The 16,539-nt window shown below is 49.9% G+C and overlaps 1 protein-coding gene across 1 annotated transcript in view; it reads right to left on the bottom strand.

Annotated features, from left to right (window-relative positions):
- Nucleotides 1-1,109: 1,109 nt before the first annotated feature.
- Nucleotides 1,110-16,539, bottom strand: part of Maml1 (mastermind like transcriptional coactivator 1) — a 32,681-nt gene continuing 17,251 nt past the window's right edge. The window contains exons 2-5 of the mRNA XM_052196422.1: nt 12,156-13,571; nt 9,694-9,903; nt 7,510-7,606; nt 1,110-4,281 (exon numbers count right to left, since the gene is read on the bottom strand). Of these exons, the coding sequence (XP_052052382.1) occupies nt 3,302-4,281; nt 7,510-7,606; nt 9,694-9,903; nt 12,156-13,571 (2,703 nt within the window). The 3' untranslated portion in view covers nt 1,110-3,301. The remainder of the gene's footprint in view (nt 4,282-7,509; nt 7,607-9,693; nt 9,904-12,155; nt 13,572-16,539) is intronic.

Raw genomic sequence — 16,539 nt, 5'->3', positions numbered from 1 at the left:
TGGGCCCATCAAGACCGAGCACTCCACCACAGTAACTGCTGCTCTCCATGTCTGCTTCCTGTCCCTACCCTCAGTTACTTCTGCATTGTGAACTTTCCTCAGTAAGGGTGGTGGCGCTCTCAAAGCTTCCAGGAGCCAAGCCTGATACACTCACTGCTTGCTGGGGGTTCTGCCAAGGTGACAGAATTTTGTATCAGGGCGAGAGCTACTGTGCCTCTAAGCCCGCCCTCCCTCCCTCCAATCCAGCAGTGATGGGCCTTCAAACAGCTCCTACAGGCAGTGTCCTGCAGTGCCTTGTGTTTCTGTTCCTGTTTCCAGGCCTAGGAGTTCTTAGTTCATTTTCTGTTCCTGTAACATGCTTGTGGCTGAATAATTTGAGAGGGAGGATTATCATCTGGGCATAGTGGTGTGTGTCTATAATTTTCGCACTCAGGAGTGCTGAAGTAGGAGGGTCATTCTTTTTTTTTTTTTTTTTGATTTTTGGATTTGTTTTTTTTCGAGACAGGGTTTCTCTGGGTAGCCCTGGCTGTCCTGGAACTCACTCAGTAGACCAGGCTGGCCTCAAACTCAGAAATCCACCTGCCTCTGCCTGCCAGAATGCTGGGATTACAGGCATGCGCCACCACCGCCTGGCCATGGGGGGTCATTCTTATTGTGTGTAAAGAAGGCTTTGGGGCAGTGTGTATAGTACAGCATACACTTTTAATCTTAGTGTTCTTGGGAGGCAGGTGTATCTCTGAATTTGAGGCCAGCCTGGTCTATCTACAGAGCAAGTTCTAGGACTACACAGAGAAACCTAAAAACAACAAAAAAGCATTTGGATCTCATATTGGGTCCCAGTTGGCTCCTATTTTTTCCGGTGCATCATTGCTTTGTATGGGCCCCAGCTCTCCGGTCCCACGTTGACTTCCTGGAGGCCTAGAATGTGTTCTGTTCCCTGTCTTGATCTGACCACAGTGAGAGAACGGCTCTTGTGCAGCACGCCAGTGTCTCTGTCTTCACTGCCACCAGCAAGGGGGGCCCCACAAGGACATGCAGGAAGAGAGCAAAGCTAAATCAGAGAAATGGACAGCTGTCAAACATCCCACAGAATTCAATCACGCTTGTGATTTCCATACTAGTAAAATATTTTTATTATTTTTATAACACAAGGAAAGTAAAGATTTCTTTTTGGTGTATACCAGAGCTAAGGGAAGCAGAATCAGGGGATTAATAGGACTTTTATGTACTTTTGATGATCATAAAAAGTTAACAATACCAACTGCTTGCCATAAAACTTATCATAGCTCCAAACACATATAAAGGATCAGTTTTAAAATCTATAAAAGTAAAAAATATACAGTTGGATGCTCTAACACTTATTCCATCTTCAATATAAAATTGTAAACATTTATTTACACAAAGCACATGTGTATAAGAGAGTCCAAGCACCCTTTACTTCTTGAGTCACAGCTCTGAGAAGCCGGGGGAGAGGAAGTGGGTTTACCTCTTCCCATCTCCTCAAAGCCAGACTCATAAATAAAGCCATGGGCAGTTCTGGGCAGACCCCAAGAATCACATTTTATTGCTATGACACTGCAGCGAGGGAGCTGCCCACTGCCTGTGGCCAGCCTGGGCCTAAGGTAGAGTGCTGGGGTGCCAGCTGGGGTGGCCTGGGCAATGGAGGCAGGAGGTGGGCAGCTGTAGCAGGAGGCTGGAAGAGGAACCAGGATCCATCTCCACCTTAGCCCTATTTTTGGTAGAGAACCCGCTGAAGTCCCCACAGTTGGGGAATATCAGAGGGTGGCGTCTTCACTGACTCTATGATTCACCTGCTTCTCTGAGAGCTGAACTGAGTTTCTGGGGAGGACATGGCAGGAGAAATGGCTATGAGGGACAAGGACCTGAGAGCACAGGTGCCCTCAGTGATAAAGGCACTGCTGGTGCAAACTAGTTAGCAGTGTGTGCACTGTCCAACCGCTCCACGTGCGAAGGCTGCTTGTTATCTCCTTGGCTCAGTTCTTTATGCTGGACGAAGTGTCCTGGACCCCAGGACAATGGGCGGGGCTGTAGTTTCTCTACAGACCACTCTGCATGGAAGTCACTTCAGCAAACACCTTCCCCTCAGCATCCTGTGAAAGGTCTCACTCTGTGCTCATCATCTTGCTTGTGATGAAGACAAGTGCTCCCTCTTGCTGTTAGCAGCCCACACACCATATTCTATTCCATGGTTTCTCTGCTCAGATATGTCCATCAATAGACCTTCTAAGAGAATCTACTTCAATCTTTAGCAAGGATGGGTTAGTGTTATAAAACCACTTTAAAAGTGCAAGTCATCGGCTGTGGGAGGAGCTGAGTGGGGGTAAAGAGTGAAGCTGGCAGGCTGCCTGCAGCCTTCTCTCCCCAGCCTGGGCCGGGCTCAGGCTCCTCCTCTTCTAATGCAGTGAAGTCAGCCACTGTTTCCTGTTTCGGCTGGAAGAGGCCAGGAGTTAGAATGGTCGCAGGGATGGTGTGGAGGTGGAAAGATGTGTGTCTAACTGAATGGCACTTCTACCGTGTACATACGGGTTGTCAGAGACATGCTGAATCTGCACTTTCAGCATTTAGTAGCCATGCCAGGGCATGGAGGGGACTCCATGGGGGCCCAGTGTCCTCAAGAGTGAGTGGCAGCCAAGAAGTAGGAGGAGCTTTGAGGAGGGATCCTATCTGGGCCACTAGATGGACTATCTGTGGCATCCTCATCATTTTGGCATCTGCAGTCACAGCCTGTATGTGGCAGTGATTTCCAGTGACCATGAAAGCTGACAGAACAGGAATAAAGAAGGCCCCAACTTCTGAGGAAACCCTGGATTCCCACTGCCACCTACAACCACCACCTCTCCTAATCTGCTTAAAAATCTTAAATTAAAAAAATTACTTCTATGCTATAAAATGCAAATAATCCTATTTAAAATTCCAACAGAAGTTTGTTCCCAGCCTTGAGACTAGTGGAGAAATCGTGGGTAAAGCACAGCACATATGCTTGGTAAGCCTGGTACATGGGGCTTAATTGTCTCCACTGGTGTTTTGGTCATCTGGGCAGGAAGGTACCTTTCAAACCTCTATCCTGCCAGCCTAACCCTAGTTAGTGATGCCAATGTGCTGGGCCAGCCCAATGGACCATCAGATACTGGCCAGAGCTGGCCTCAGCTGTGGCTTAGGTTCTACTGGCCCAATTCTCTGGGCTGTGGGTTTTTGGTCCAAAGTAGTTGCTCTTTCTTGAATCTGAGAACAAAAATATAAAATAACTAAACACCGAAAACAGCACAGACAGACGTCTCTGTTACTGTGACCCTAACAGATCATCCAATTCATTGATCCACTCTTCAGAAGTCCTGTTCTTCAGCAGCGAGTCGATCAGGTCAGTGTGTCCAGCCACACTGGACAGACCACTGCTGCCTGGCTGCCCGCTGTAGGCAAAGGGCAGCTCTTGGCCCATGGTCCTCACAGGGTAAGCCTGAGCACAGTGTAACCCTGGCCGGCTGTTCATCTGTGAGGTGGGGCTCTGGCCAAAGGCCCCCAGCTCAGGCCCCGAAGGGCTTAAGCCAGGCAAGCCCTGCTGTGGGGCCGCTTGGGGAGGTGCAGATGCAGGGGCACTGTTCCTCTGCTGTGTGCTCACTGGGGGCAGCATGGACCCTGCTGCACCTGCTGAACTCATAGGAGCCATGGGCCTGCTGGGCATGGCTTGGGAGAACTGCTGGCCAGAGATTTTCAGGTGGGCTTGCTGGATGTGGAAATTGGAGGTTGCAGTGAAGGGGCTCACACTGCTGTTCCCAGGTGTCTGGCTGCTCAGGTTTGGCATTCCCTGATGCTGCCAGGAGGCATTCTGGCTTCCCATGGCTGCTGACACCCTTGGGACTTGTGGCTTTGTTAAACCAGGAGGCAGGGGTCCCTTATTGTGCTGCTGGGAAAGACTGGCGCTCCCCAGAGAGTTCTGTCCGTATGCAGCTGAGGTGGAGGCATTCTGGCCCACGTTGGTCTGCCGTGGAATGTGGGCGTGTGTGCTGGTAGCCTGTGGTAGGGGCTGGGCAACTATCTGGGCTAGGCCAGATGCCATGCCATAAAGGCTGTTCTGAGGCAAACTCTGGGACCCAGTAAACTGGGCCACTCCACGGTCCTGCTGGCCTGAGCTCGAGGGGAGAGAGGAAACAGGGGCATGTCCAGGACCCATTGCCATCAGAGTCCCAGGCTGAGGGAACACCCGAGGACAGCTGGAATTGGATGGACCCAAGTTGTTCATTCCAGGCACAGCAGCAGAAGGTCCTAGAAGAAAGAAAATTCTAGCAGTCAGGTTGGCATGCATTTTTCTTTACGTTTGTGTATGCGTGTAGGTGCAGGTGCATATGTGCCACAAGTGTGAGGGAGTAAGAGGCAACAGGCAGGAGTCAGTCCCTGTCTTAAAAGTTAATTAAGAGTTTCTATTGCTCATAAACACCATGACCAAATGCAACTTGGGGAACAATGGGTTTATTTAATTTCCCCCACCCTGAGATGGGGTCTCGCTATGTAACACTAGCTGCCCTGCAACTCACTGTGTAGACCAGGGTAGCTTCAGACTCACAGGAATCAACCTGCCTCTGCCTCCCAAGTGCTAATGTTAAAGGTATGTAGCACCACACAGACGCAGGGACTGAAGCAGAGGCCATGGAGGAATGCTGCCTCAAGTCGGCTTACCATGGCTGGCTCAGCTCTACACCCAGGACCACCAACCAGACCAGGGGTAGCGGCACCCACAAGGGCTGGGCCCTCCCACATTAATCACTAGTTAAGAAATGCTCGATAGGTTTGCCTACAGCCCAGTCTTACTGAGGCATTTTCTCAACTGAGCATCCCTCTTCCCAAACATCTCTGGCTTGTATCAAAATGTGATAAACAAGCCAGTCCAGCTCCCTCCCCACACAATGCGGGACTCAGAGATCACCATGAGACTTAACTTGGCTGAGCTATCTTGCCAGCCCATGCTGGCATTCCTGACTATCACGGTGGAACTCTCTCTGAGACCCAAGCTGCAGCTCCTCTTCCACAGGCATGTCAGAATCCTCACATGTCACACGGGGACAGGAACAATACTCAAAGACAGAGGATGGAGGGAGATCCAGAGGGGAAAGCCAGCTGTCTCGTTCATTTATTTATCAAGTGGCCAATAAAGTTTTCTCAGCTGGGACTAGGGATTTCATAACCAATACCCCCAGAATGTATCTGTGGAAGCCAGTGCCATCACATAGTGTGACAAGGTCAAAGCTTGAGCAGCAGGCTATAGGAAATACACGGTTCTGAAGGCTTTGTGCCTAACATTTGGGAAAGTGTTTAGAAAGATGGGGCCTAGAACTGAATGTAGGCTGTGGGATAGCTCAGCAGGTAGAACACTTCCTTAGCATGCACAAGACTTCTGTCACCAGCAGCACAGAAGCACATGTGCACAAAGCACATACACATGTGTGCACCCATGCAAATACACACGCATGTAATATGATGCATACACAAATGTGCACCCACACACAGGTTTGACATCATGAAAGCTTAGAGGGCATTCGGAACAGAGAAAAGGGACACCTGTGAAGGGACAAAACTGAAACATGCTGTGGGGCAGCAGGGAGCCAGCAGAGGCTGGGACATGTCGAGAGCAGGACGGTAAAGCCTGAGACTACAGTTTAGTTCTGCTAGGCTGTGGCTTGGATGAGGCAATGCGGGGAGGCCTAGAGCTGAAGACATGTCTCTCCACCCTGTTGTTTATGCTATAAGGTGGTTGAGGGAGGCAGAAATCTAGCATGGAATTACCGTGTATTTACTGAGCATGGGCTTTAATCCTCAGGAAGCTTACTATCTGCCCTTCCTGTGTGTGCGTGCAGGTGCATACATATGGAGGCGTAAGCAGAGGTCCTCAGGACTGGCTACCTTTTTTGTAACAGTGTCTCACTGGCTTGAAGCTCACTGAATAGGCTAGACTGACTAGCTAGAAAGCTTCTGTTCTTGTGGTACTGGGAGTACACACACACACACACACACACACCCCACAGTTCCTGGCAACTTGAGTCCTTCCAAATACTTCTGTCCAGGCCTCTCCTTTTATTTTTAGAGACACAGTTTCACTGTAGAGAGCTGTGTACTGATCTGGACCTCCTGATCTCTCCCAAGTGCTGGGACTGTCACCATGTCTGGCTGGAGCTTGCTGCCTATTGGTTCTGGCCTGAGCTTTGCAGAGGACTCAAGTTCAGTGTCCAGCACCTGTGACAGGTGGCTCACAACTGCCCATACCTGCTCCACAGGGACCCACCCAACAGCGCTGTCCTCGAAAGGCGCTTGTATCATATGTGCATAAGACCCCTCAGAAGTAGACATACTGATAGAAAACTTTTAAAAAACAGTTGTGATGAAAGGGGAGCGCTGAAAAGGCCCACTTCTCTGTGGTGACAGCCCATATCAATGTGGCAGGGATGGAGTTGAAGAACCCAGGCACAGGCTCCAGCGCCTCCAATAGACTTGGTTTGGTTTGGTTTTTTTGAGACAGGGTTTCTGTGTGTAGCCCTGGCTGTCCTGGAACTCACTTTGTAGACCAGGCTGGCCTTGAACTCAGAAATTCGCCTGCCTCTCCTCCCAAGTGCTGGGATTAAAAGCGTGCACCACCACCGCCCGGCTGACTTTCAACTCCATATTCCTAGCCAGCATATCAGGAGACCGCACCTAGACTCTTACCTGGCTGTGGTCAGTTTCTATGACACTTCACAGTGAAAGTTCGCTAAGGAAGGCAAGGCCAGCATACCTGACATGTTACTTGCAATCTCTATAGCTCAGAGGTGACGTTGAGGCCAGGTGCCTCCTCCCTTCCTTGTGACACCAGGGTGCACTAGAATCCATCCTTCCATCTAGAAATCAGTTTTGTTGGTTTCTTTAAAGACAAGATCCTTCAAACTCACTAAGAAGCTGAAGATGACCTTGAACTTGATCCCCCTGCCTCCACTTACCAAGTGCTAGGATTACAGGCATGCACCACCATGCCCAGCTTACTGTGGGGTTCTTCTAAGGATACAAAGAACTATTTTAATTAAGATTTACACATAAGCCAGGTGGTGGTGGTGGTGGTGGTGGTGGTGGTGGTGGTGGTGGCACATGCCTTTAAACCCAGTACTTAGGAGGCAGAGACAGAAGGATGAATTCAAGGCCAGCCTGGTCTACAGATGAATTCCAGGGCAGCCAAGGCTATTACATAGAAAAATCCTGTCTAGAAAAAAACAAAACAAACAAAAGGCTTACATACAAGATGTCCTCTAACTAGTAATAATTCTGCTTCAGATGGATGTTATGAGCATCCTCATAGTCAACCCTGGAGACCTTCTCCTTGTGCCACAAAAGAACTGAAAATCTAGCCCTTTGCTCCTAACCACAGCTTCTGTGAGCAAGTAAACTCAAGAATTCCATCAGCACCACACATCATGGGCTTTACCCCCTTATGCCCAGAGCTGCCTTCCCCCAACCTCCTCCACCTCTCCTTACCTGTGAACTGTCCAACCTGTTGTGGGAAGGTGCTTTGTGTTGGGTCTTGATACTGGGGGGGTGGGCGGGTCAGATGACGCTGAAACTGTTGCTTCTCCTACAAAGTGCCAAGAATAGAAACAAATGGTAAATCTCAATGTAAGCCTAAAGCCAAAACCAATGAGGAGAAAAGCAAGGTGCACAAGCAAGCCTGTGAGAGCAGGGAAGGTGACTGACCGCTCACGGGTACAGTGTTTTGGGTGATAAACACAGGTTCTGGTGGTAACTGCACAACTCTGCACGACAGTTACCATGGAAATCACTGAAGTGTGTGTTGGTTAAACAAACCGTATGTGATATGAGTATACCCTAATAAGCAGCTAGTTTAAAGATGGCAGGCCTGGTGGTGCACACCTTTAATTCTTGCACTCGGGAGGCAGAGGCAGGCAGATCTCTATGTTTGAAACCACCCTGGTCTACAGAGTAAGTTGCAGGACATCCAGGGCTACACAGAGAAACCTTGACTAGAAAACAAAACAAAAAAATGATAAATAAGGAACTGAGGCAGTGACCAACCTCAGCACAGTGTAGCCTCTAGGGCTGGGTCCCAAGTATTCCCTTTGTTTGTCCTGTGGGTAAGCATTGCCATGGAGTGTGTCAAAGGACTCCGGCTGCAGGTCCTGCTTTCTTCCCTCGGCTGTGACAGGGTTTCTTCTGTTCAGTACTGAAGCCAAGCTTGCTGACCCAGGAGCATCAAGGGGATCTGTCCCTGCTTCCCATGTCCACTCAGGAGCCTCGGGGTTACAGACGTGGGTCCCAGAGTATGAACCCAGGGCCTCTGACTCTCGGTCCTCTCCCTGGCCTCTTCCCTCCTTTTGAGACGCTGCATCACTCTGACCTTGAACTTACTATGTAACTTATCATGAGGGTACTTCTGCCTCCTCAGCTTCCTGACAGCTAGGATTACGGGTGAGAGCTACTGTGCCCAGCTGGCTCCTGTCTTAAGTAGAAGACGCAGTTCCACCTCTCAAAGGCTCTCATGGTTGCCTGGTGTCTGCACTGCCCCGACAACCCGGTGAGGGAAATGTATGTCTTCCGCTCAGGACATCAAGGGCAGCTCTACTTTATGCTAGAGCCTTGCAAAGGGGATTCCACTTACTTGTTTTAAGTAAAAACATTTTTTAGCATTCTTTTAAAGAATGAAGTAAAATTTGGAAGCCATTTTTATTTATCTGTGTGTATACGAATGTGTGCCATGGTGTGAAGATCAGAGAGCACCTTGCTGGAGTCGGCCCTCTCCCGCCCCCTGTGGGACTCTGGGTCACACTTAGCTCATCACACCTGCAACAAGGACTTCTACCCACTGAGCTGCCTCATCAGCCCTTTTTTCTTTAAGATTTATTTATGAAGAATATTTTATGTATATGAGCTGTCTTCAGACACAGCAGAAGAGGGCCTTGGATCCCGTTACAGATGGTTGTGAGCTACCATGTGGTTGCTGGGAATTGAACTCAGCACCTCTAGAAGAGCAGTCAGTGCTCTTAACTGCTGGGCCATCTCTCTGTTCTTTAAGATTTATTATTAAAGGTTGTGTTGTTGTTGTTGTTTTATATAGTGTCTCACCATGTAGCTCAGGCTGGCCTCAAATTCAGAGATCTACCTGCCTCTGCTTTTCAAGTGCTGGGATTAAAGGTATGTGCCACCATGTCTGGTATGTTCTTAGAAACAAATATTTTGTGTGGGTTTATGTGTTCCACATGTATACAGGTGTGCACAGAGGTGAGAGGGGTGGTTGGCTTCCGGGAACTGGAGTTACAGGCAGTTGTGATGTGGGTGCTGGGAACAGACCTCCAGCCTAGCTGCTCCTAACTTAAAAAAATAAAGAACCAAACAACCTATCGTGTGTGAATGTGTGCGTGAGTGCTTGCTCTTGGGTGCGTGTGCGTGTGCGTGTGTGTGTGTGTGCGCGCGTGTGTGCGCGCGCACGCGCCAGCCATGGTGTGGTATAGAGGTCAGAAGGCCACTTGAGTTGATTCTCACCTTTCATGAGTATGTGAGTTACAGGGGTTGAACTCAGGCCACCAGGCTGACAGGCACTTTACCTGCTTTTATCGCTGGGCTGAAAAGGGGATTTTACAGGACACGCCCTGACTCTGATTGCAAACAAGCTCACATGGTGCCTGTGTGGTTTCTTGTGCCTGTTACCTGCTCAGCCAGGAGGTGCTGCCTCTGCAGGAACTGCTGCTGCTGCAGCTGCTGCTGCTCCCTCTGCTTCTGCTGGTCTAGGAGCAGCTGGTGCTGCTTCATCACAGCTGCCTGCTGCTGGCTGCTGAGAGTGCCAGCCACAGACACACCAGGCTGGGTCCCCACACTGGCAGCTGGGGCTGGGACAGGGACACTGGGAGGATTCTGCTCCTGTCAACAAAGATGAAGAGATACAAGTCAGGCAGTATGGGCGATCTGTCCCAAGCCTGATCAGACCAGGTAAGCCGCACCAAGTGAGAGTCCTGACCACTCTTCTCCAAAGTCCAAGCCTCTGCGCTTCCTGATTTTATAGTTTGGACACGAAATGTCCCTCACGTGTATGGAGGCATTGATATGTTTTAGCACTTGAGAGGCAGAGGCAAGTGGAACTCTGTGTTCCAGATCAATCAGGGATACACAATGAGACCCTAACTCAAAATAGCAAACAATACCTCCCCCCACCTACCCACCTAACCATAACTTATAAAAAGCCTCATTAAGAAGACAAACAAGCCGGGTGGTGGCGGTGGTGGCATACACTTTTAATCCCAGCACTTGGGAGGCAGAGGCAGGCGGATTTCTGAGTTCGAGGCCAGCCTGGTCTACAGAGTGGGTTCCAGGACAGCCAGGGCTACACAGAGAAACCCTGTCTCGGGGGAAAAAAAAAAAGAAGACAAACAATAGGGCTGGAGTCATGGCTCAGTGGTTAAGAGACTGACTGCTCTTCCAAAGGAGCCGGGTTCAATTCCCAGCACCCACATAGCAGCTCACAACTGCCTGTAACTCCGATCTTTGATACCCTTATACGGACATATATACAGGCAAAACACTAATGCACATAAAATACAAGTAAATTATTTTAAAAAAGCCAAACAAGCTGGGCTGTGGTGGCGCATGCCTGTAATCCCAGACCTTGGGAGGCAGAGGCAGGTGGATTTCTGAGTTCGAGGCCAGCCTGGTCTACAGAGTGAGTTCTAGGACAGCCAGGGCTATACAGAGAAACCCAGTCTTGGGAAAAAAAAAAAAAAGCCAAACAACAAACAATATTACCCTACAAATATCGTAACCTCTAACCAAAAAAAACAAAAGCAAAATACAAAGTGCAGATTTGGCTTACGGCTGCCCCCAGAGAGCATGACATCGGTTTTATGTCACGTTTCTATGTGTATTTTTCTGGGAAGATGCAGATACTTTATAGGTTTAGATTTTAAATTTTAATTAGTGTTTCTTTGTGCACCAGTGGTCAACATCAAGTGATTTTCTTAACTGTTTTGCCTCATTTTTGAGAGAAAGGCTCTCTGAGCTCAGAGCTGCTCGCTGTGGTTAGCCAGGCTGGCGGTGAGCTGCGGGGCCCTGTCTCGCGAGCACTTTCTGAGCACATCGTCCCCTAGCTCCATATTCTGCCTTTCTTGAGTTCATGCTTAAAGCTGTGGAACTTAATACAGCCAAACCCTTCCCCTCATTTTTTTCCTCCAAAACAAAACAAGCAAGGCCTCACACTGTAGCCCAGCCTGGCCTCAAACTTGTGGAAATCTTGCCTCAACTTCCCTGTGCTGGGATTACTATGAACCACACTGGTTTGTTGTTTTGTGACAGGGTCTCATTATGTAGACAAGGCTGGTCTTGAACTCAGAGATTCCCCCTGCCTATACATACATACATTCTATGTCTCTATATGCATATGTAGATATGACTTATTTATTTAATTATGTGAGTGCTCTGTCTTCATGCACACCAGAAGAGAGAATCAGATTCCATTACAGATAGTTGTGAACTACCATGGGGCTGCTGGGAACTGAACTCAGGACTTCTGGAACAGCCAGTGCTCTTAATGCCTGAGCTACCTCTCCAGCCCCCTAGTTTTTATTTTTTGACAAGGCCTTCTGTAGTTGTATGGCATGAAAGAGACAACGAAACTAAATTATGTGATTTCTCAAATGTTTGTGTAGTTAAAGGTTCAAGTTACACTAAGGAATTTTTTTCTTTCTAGACAAGGTTTCTCCATGTAGCCCTGGCTATCCTGGAACTTGCTTTGTAGATCAGGCTGGCCTCAAACTCCAAAAGATCCTCTGTTTCTGCCTCCTGAGCGTGAGTGCTGGGATTAAAGCTCTCACCACCACTGCCTAGATATACTAAGGAATTCTACTCTATTTTTATTAAGGATCAATTCCAGTCATCCGTAATGTCAGCACTTGGGAGGTAGGCAAAGGGAGGCAGGGGTTCAAGAGCAGCATGGCTGTGCAGCCAGCCAGGGATAAATGAACTGTGCCTCAAAACACAAGTGCCCTGTTTTTTACATTTTCCACTTCAAAGGATGACAGCCAGCCACCCGGCCGTCTCTCTTGCGCGCTGACTTCTAGAGCAGCCTAGCGGGCCTTCTCTAGTGCCTGTGGCAGAGGATGGGGAGCGAAGGTCCGACTCACCTGGCCCGGTGGAACCAATGACCGGAAGGGCATGTTTCCTGACTTTGGTTTCATCAGAAACAAGGAGTTCTGCTCACTGCTCAGATGAGGCAGCTGCTGGGGAAGATACGCCATCAAAGCTGGTTTGTTCTGGCCAGACCCAGGACCACCTTGGCCACAGTCTGCTTTGTAATGAGAAAGGGGTTTGGTATTACCATAGTCTAGCACAGACCCTTGGTTATTCACAGGGTTCTGATTCAAGTTACTTGGTGACTGGTGACTCAGCAGGTTGGAGTGGCTGGGCTGGAGGTAGGGGCCTCCAGGCCGAGGAGAACCCTTGTTCACGCCAGGCATCATGAGCAGTTTTGAGTTGGTAAAGTCTTGCTTATAGCCAGGCGGGCTGGCAGGCTTCTCCATGGGATACGGAACATCTAAGGGACTGTGGGAGGGCCCGACCTGCTGCCATGTGGACAGCTGGCCGGGGCCGGGGGCGGGGGCAGCCTGCTGTGGGGGCTGCAGCATCTGCTCCCGCTTCTGCTTGGCAGCTATCTGCTGGAGCTGGTGAGCGGAGGACAGCTCCGAGGCCCCGCCCGGGCCCTGGCTAGGTAATACCACGCTTGTGAGGGTTCTCTGTGCACTCTGGGCCTGGGCTGATGCCGGCATCAGGTTTGGACTGGAATTATCCACCCCAGGTTGACCAGTTGTATGAAACAGAGTCTGAGAGTTCCCAAGGCTTGAAGAATCTGTGCCCACAGGGGCAGATGAGGGTCCTAGGAAGGTCTGGCCTGCAGACCCAGCCCTCACTTGTGGAGAACCTAACTGCTCCTGCTCAAAAGCTGCTGGAGAAAACTCAGTCTTAATATTAATGTCCTGGGCCAAGGGGGGTTGTGTGGCAGAACCAGGGGGCTCTGGCTCCTTCTTTTCCTCAAAGTCCTCAGTAAACAGGTCCTTCATGTCTTCATCAGGTACGGACCTGTTGAGTTCTTCAATGAGCTCCTTCCACTCCTGCTCATTGAGGTTGAGGTCAGGCATGAGGTTGCTCTGAGCTACGGAGCCTCCCGCCCCTGCGATCATGCACGGCAGGTCGTCCACCGGCTCTTGCTTGAGTTCCTTGCTCAGGCTTAGAGGAAATGGCTCACTCGGGTTGCTGCCTCCATTCAGGTGGATGCTCGAGTCTGCCAGACACTTCTTGTTGATGGAATCCAGCCCCAGGGAGTGCTTCCCACCAGCTTGCAGGGTGTCTCCCCCAGCAGGCTTGTCAGGCTGACCCAGGGGTGAGGCAGGAGGAAGCCCATTGGCAGACACACTGACCCCCAGAGGGGCCTCCCGGCGTGACTTCTTATGCCCAGGAAACAGGTCGCCGTAGCCATTTGGTTGATCGCCATTCTGAGGGGAGGCCGCGCTGTCTAAACTCCTCTTCACTGTATCATGAAGATGCTGAAAAACATTGGAAGACAGACTTTGAGTACAGAGCCTGGCCTTAGGCCGCTTTGCTCCCAACAGTGACTTCACCAGGATCTTGATTCCTCCCTGCACACCTCCCTGCCCTCTGCTTCCCCTGCAGCACTGCCTTTATCACTGGGTTTGGCCTGGCCAGTCGGAACTGGACATCTGGCTTGCTAGGGAAGTGTGAGCATTGCACCAGAGCCTCGGCAGGACAGAAGCTTGCGATGGCTGCTGTCCTCTAGTTTGAGGGTGTGCATTAGATCACCACAAGAGGGCACTGGGTTCCCCTGGGACCAGAGTTCTAGTCAGCTTGAGCTGCCATGTGAGTGCAGGGAACCCTAAGTCCTTGAAGAGCAGTGAGCACTCGCCCCTGCTGAGTCATCACTCTAGCCCCTCAGGAGGATTTCCCTGATTATTAAAGCTGATGGCTTAGAGTTCCTTTAAGCTGATGGCTGACACTTCCTTACGTCCATATATGGTTACACAGTTGGTCTAAGAAAGGGAACTGTGGGGCAGAGTAAGCAACTTAATCTCCATCCAAGAATCCAGTTTAAGAACAAGCCCTTGGGGGCTGGAGAGATGGCTCAGTGCTTAAGAGCACTGGCTGCTCTTCTAGGGGACCTGGGTTTAACCCACAGCACACACAGTGGCTCTAACCACTCAGCTCTATCTTTCCCATCGTCATCTTTCATTCCAAGAGCTACATCTGGCTGGGTGCTTCCCATCTTAACAGTGAAGGTGGACACCAAAGGTGTCAAGTCATTTAGCCAGTCAGCTGCCTCAGATTAGAACAGAATCCCTCTCCACTCCAGCCATGCCCTCTGAGTAGCTACGTGCAAACAGCTGCAGACAAGCTCCAAAAGAACAGGTCAGCGCTTCAGCCAAGAGAAGTGCTTGGCCACATCCTCAGCCAGGCAAAGATTTAATTGGAGCAATGTAGTAGGGTCCTGTAGGATGTGGTAGCCCTGGCTGATCTGCAAGCATTGGACACTTGAAGGAGTGCTCAACCTGTGCAAGGTCCCTGCAGGGGAAGGAGAAGTGTGTAAGCCTGGGAGCCTCAGCTCCATACACTCACAAGGAAGATGAGAAGACAATCCGAACAGGCTGAATAAAGGTCACATATTAGGATGGAGATGGGACACGGCAACATGGTGCTCACCTACAACCTCTGATGTTGTATGTTCCATCCCTATCACTACTATAGTTAGAATATTATACAGCAATACAAGCCCAGCCTCCATCAATATGAGCATATGTTGAGCTTAGAGGTACAGAGAATTCCAGAATGATCTAGTTCTATGGGATAGTGTAATTAGGTAGCTGTGGTAGCAGAATATCACGTGTTGCTATGATGCATCCTCAGCCCTGACTCCCCACCATGTGGGCCAGCTCTCCTACTGGAAGGACTTAGATTCCTGATGCTACCCACCAAATTCTGCTCTGAGAGAAGGTCTCCAAGTTATCAGCACAGCTCTGAAGTTATAGTTATTCACACCTCATAGACAAAAAATCAGCATCCTGGCTTGTGGGCAACACCCCCGTTAGCCTTTACAAGGTATCTTTTCAGCTACCGTTTTGATTTTGAAGATTACTTTTATTCTATGTGCATGCTTGCACGCATGTAAAAGCACTGTGTTTGTGCCTGGTGCTCACAGGTCAGTGTCTGGTCCACTGAAGACATGAGCTTATCTGCTATCATGTAAGTGCTGGGAACTGAACCCCGGCCCTCAGGAAGAGCACTCTTACAGTTCCCAGCTGCCTAGGATTTGTTCTAGGGTCTCACTTGTTAGACAGCTGGCTGTGTGAGCTCCCGAGTTCCGAGACTACAAGTGCGTACACTATACCTGGTCAAGATATCAGCCATCCCTTCCATTAGTGGCCACCATGACTTCTTGTTACTGCCCACTGGAGATGTGCTGTTCCTCCTTCCTCCCCTTTGCCTTTCTTGTCCTCCCTAGCCACATATCACCCTCTGCATGCCTCAGGTCCTCTGTAACAGAGGCCCCTCCTACTCTGGATGAGGACCACACTTTGAGTCCTTCCGTTTGTGTCATCTGTGCCCCACACCACATGCCAGCAAATAAGTTTATGTATTAGCCTCTCTTCAAAGTGCTTCACACTCCTCTCCATAGTCAGCTCTCCCAGCCCCTGCTGCTGTCTCCTCTTCCTACTTTTTTTTTTTTTTTGAGATAAAGTTTCTTTCTCTATGTCTCTGTGTAGCCCTAACTGTCCTAGAACTCTCTAGGATTAAAGGCATGTGCCACCACCACTGCATTCCCAATTCCCTTTCGGTCTTTGAGTTGTCTCTCTGGCCCCTGTCCTCTGATGAAGCAGTGTAGTCTCTCCTCTGTCCCATTGCACAATCATACAGCAGAGCAGATCCACTCCCTCTTCTCACGCACCCAGAACAAGTCCAACTGCCCAAGGGCTGGAATGCTAAGTTCCCACCACCTTTCCTGCTCCCACAGCAAACCCCACAACCTTGCAAGTCCGCAAACGTGCGGCTCAATCCTGCTACAGGCTCCGGCACTCAGGTGTCTCTGCCCAGAGCGGCTCTTCCCTCGTCTCCTTTCAGAGTGACTCATCCATCATTCCCCGTCATCTGTACCCCGCAGTTCTTGTTCGCTTCATGTGAATGGGTACCGAGAATATGATGACTCCCCCACACACCCTGCCCTGGGACAGTGCAGAGCACACAGGGGACAGAATGTGCTGCTTCAGCTCACCCACCTCTGCAGACTTCTGTTTTCCTCTTTACCCACCTGCACGCCTACCTTAGGGCACACAGAAGCCTTCAGATGCAATCTAGTCCTAGGTTGTGTCCCCCCACTCCTTATTCCTATTTTAGAGGATGTCACTACTAGCCAGCCAGTTACACAAACAGAAGCCAGAGTCCCCTTGACCCCTATATCAAAGCAGTCTCCACCATCCCCCTTAACCTTACATCCACCCCTCAACT

The sequence above is a fragment of the Apodemus sylvaticus genome, chromosome 10 (assembly GCF_947179515.1).
Source record: "Apodemus sylvaticus chromosome 10, mApoSyl1.1, whole genome shotgun sequence".
Classification (NCBI taxonomy): domain Eukaryota; kingdom Metazoa; phylum Chordata; class Mammalia; order Rodentia; family Muridae; genus Apodemus; species Apodemus sylvaticus.
Note: the sequence above shows the minus strand (reverse complement) of the source record. Positions and strands in the feature narration are given on the sequence as shown.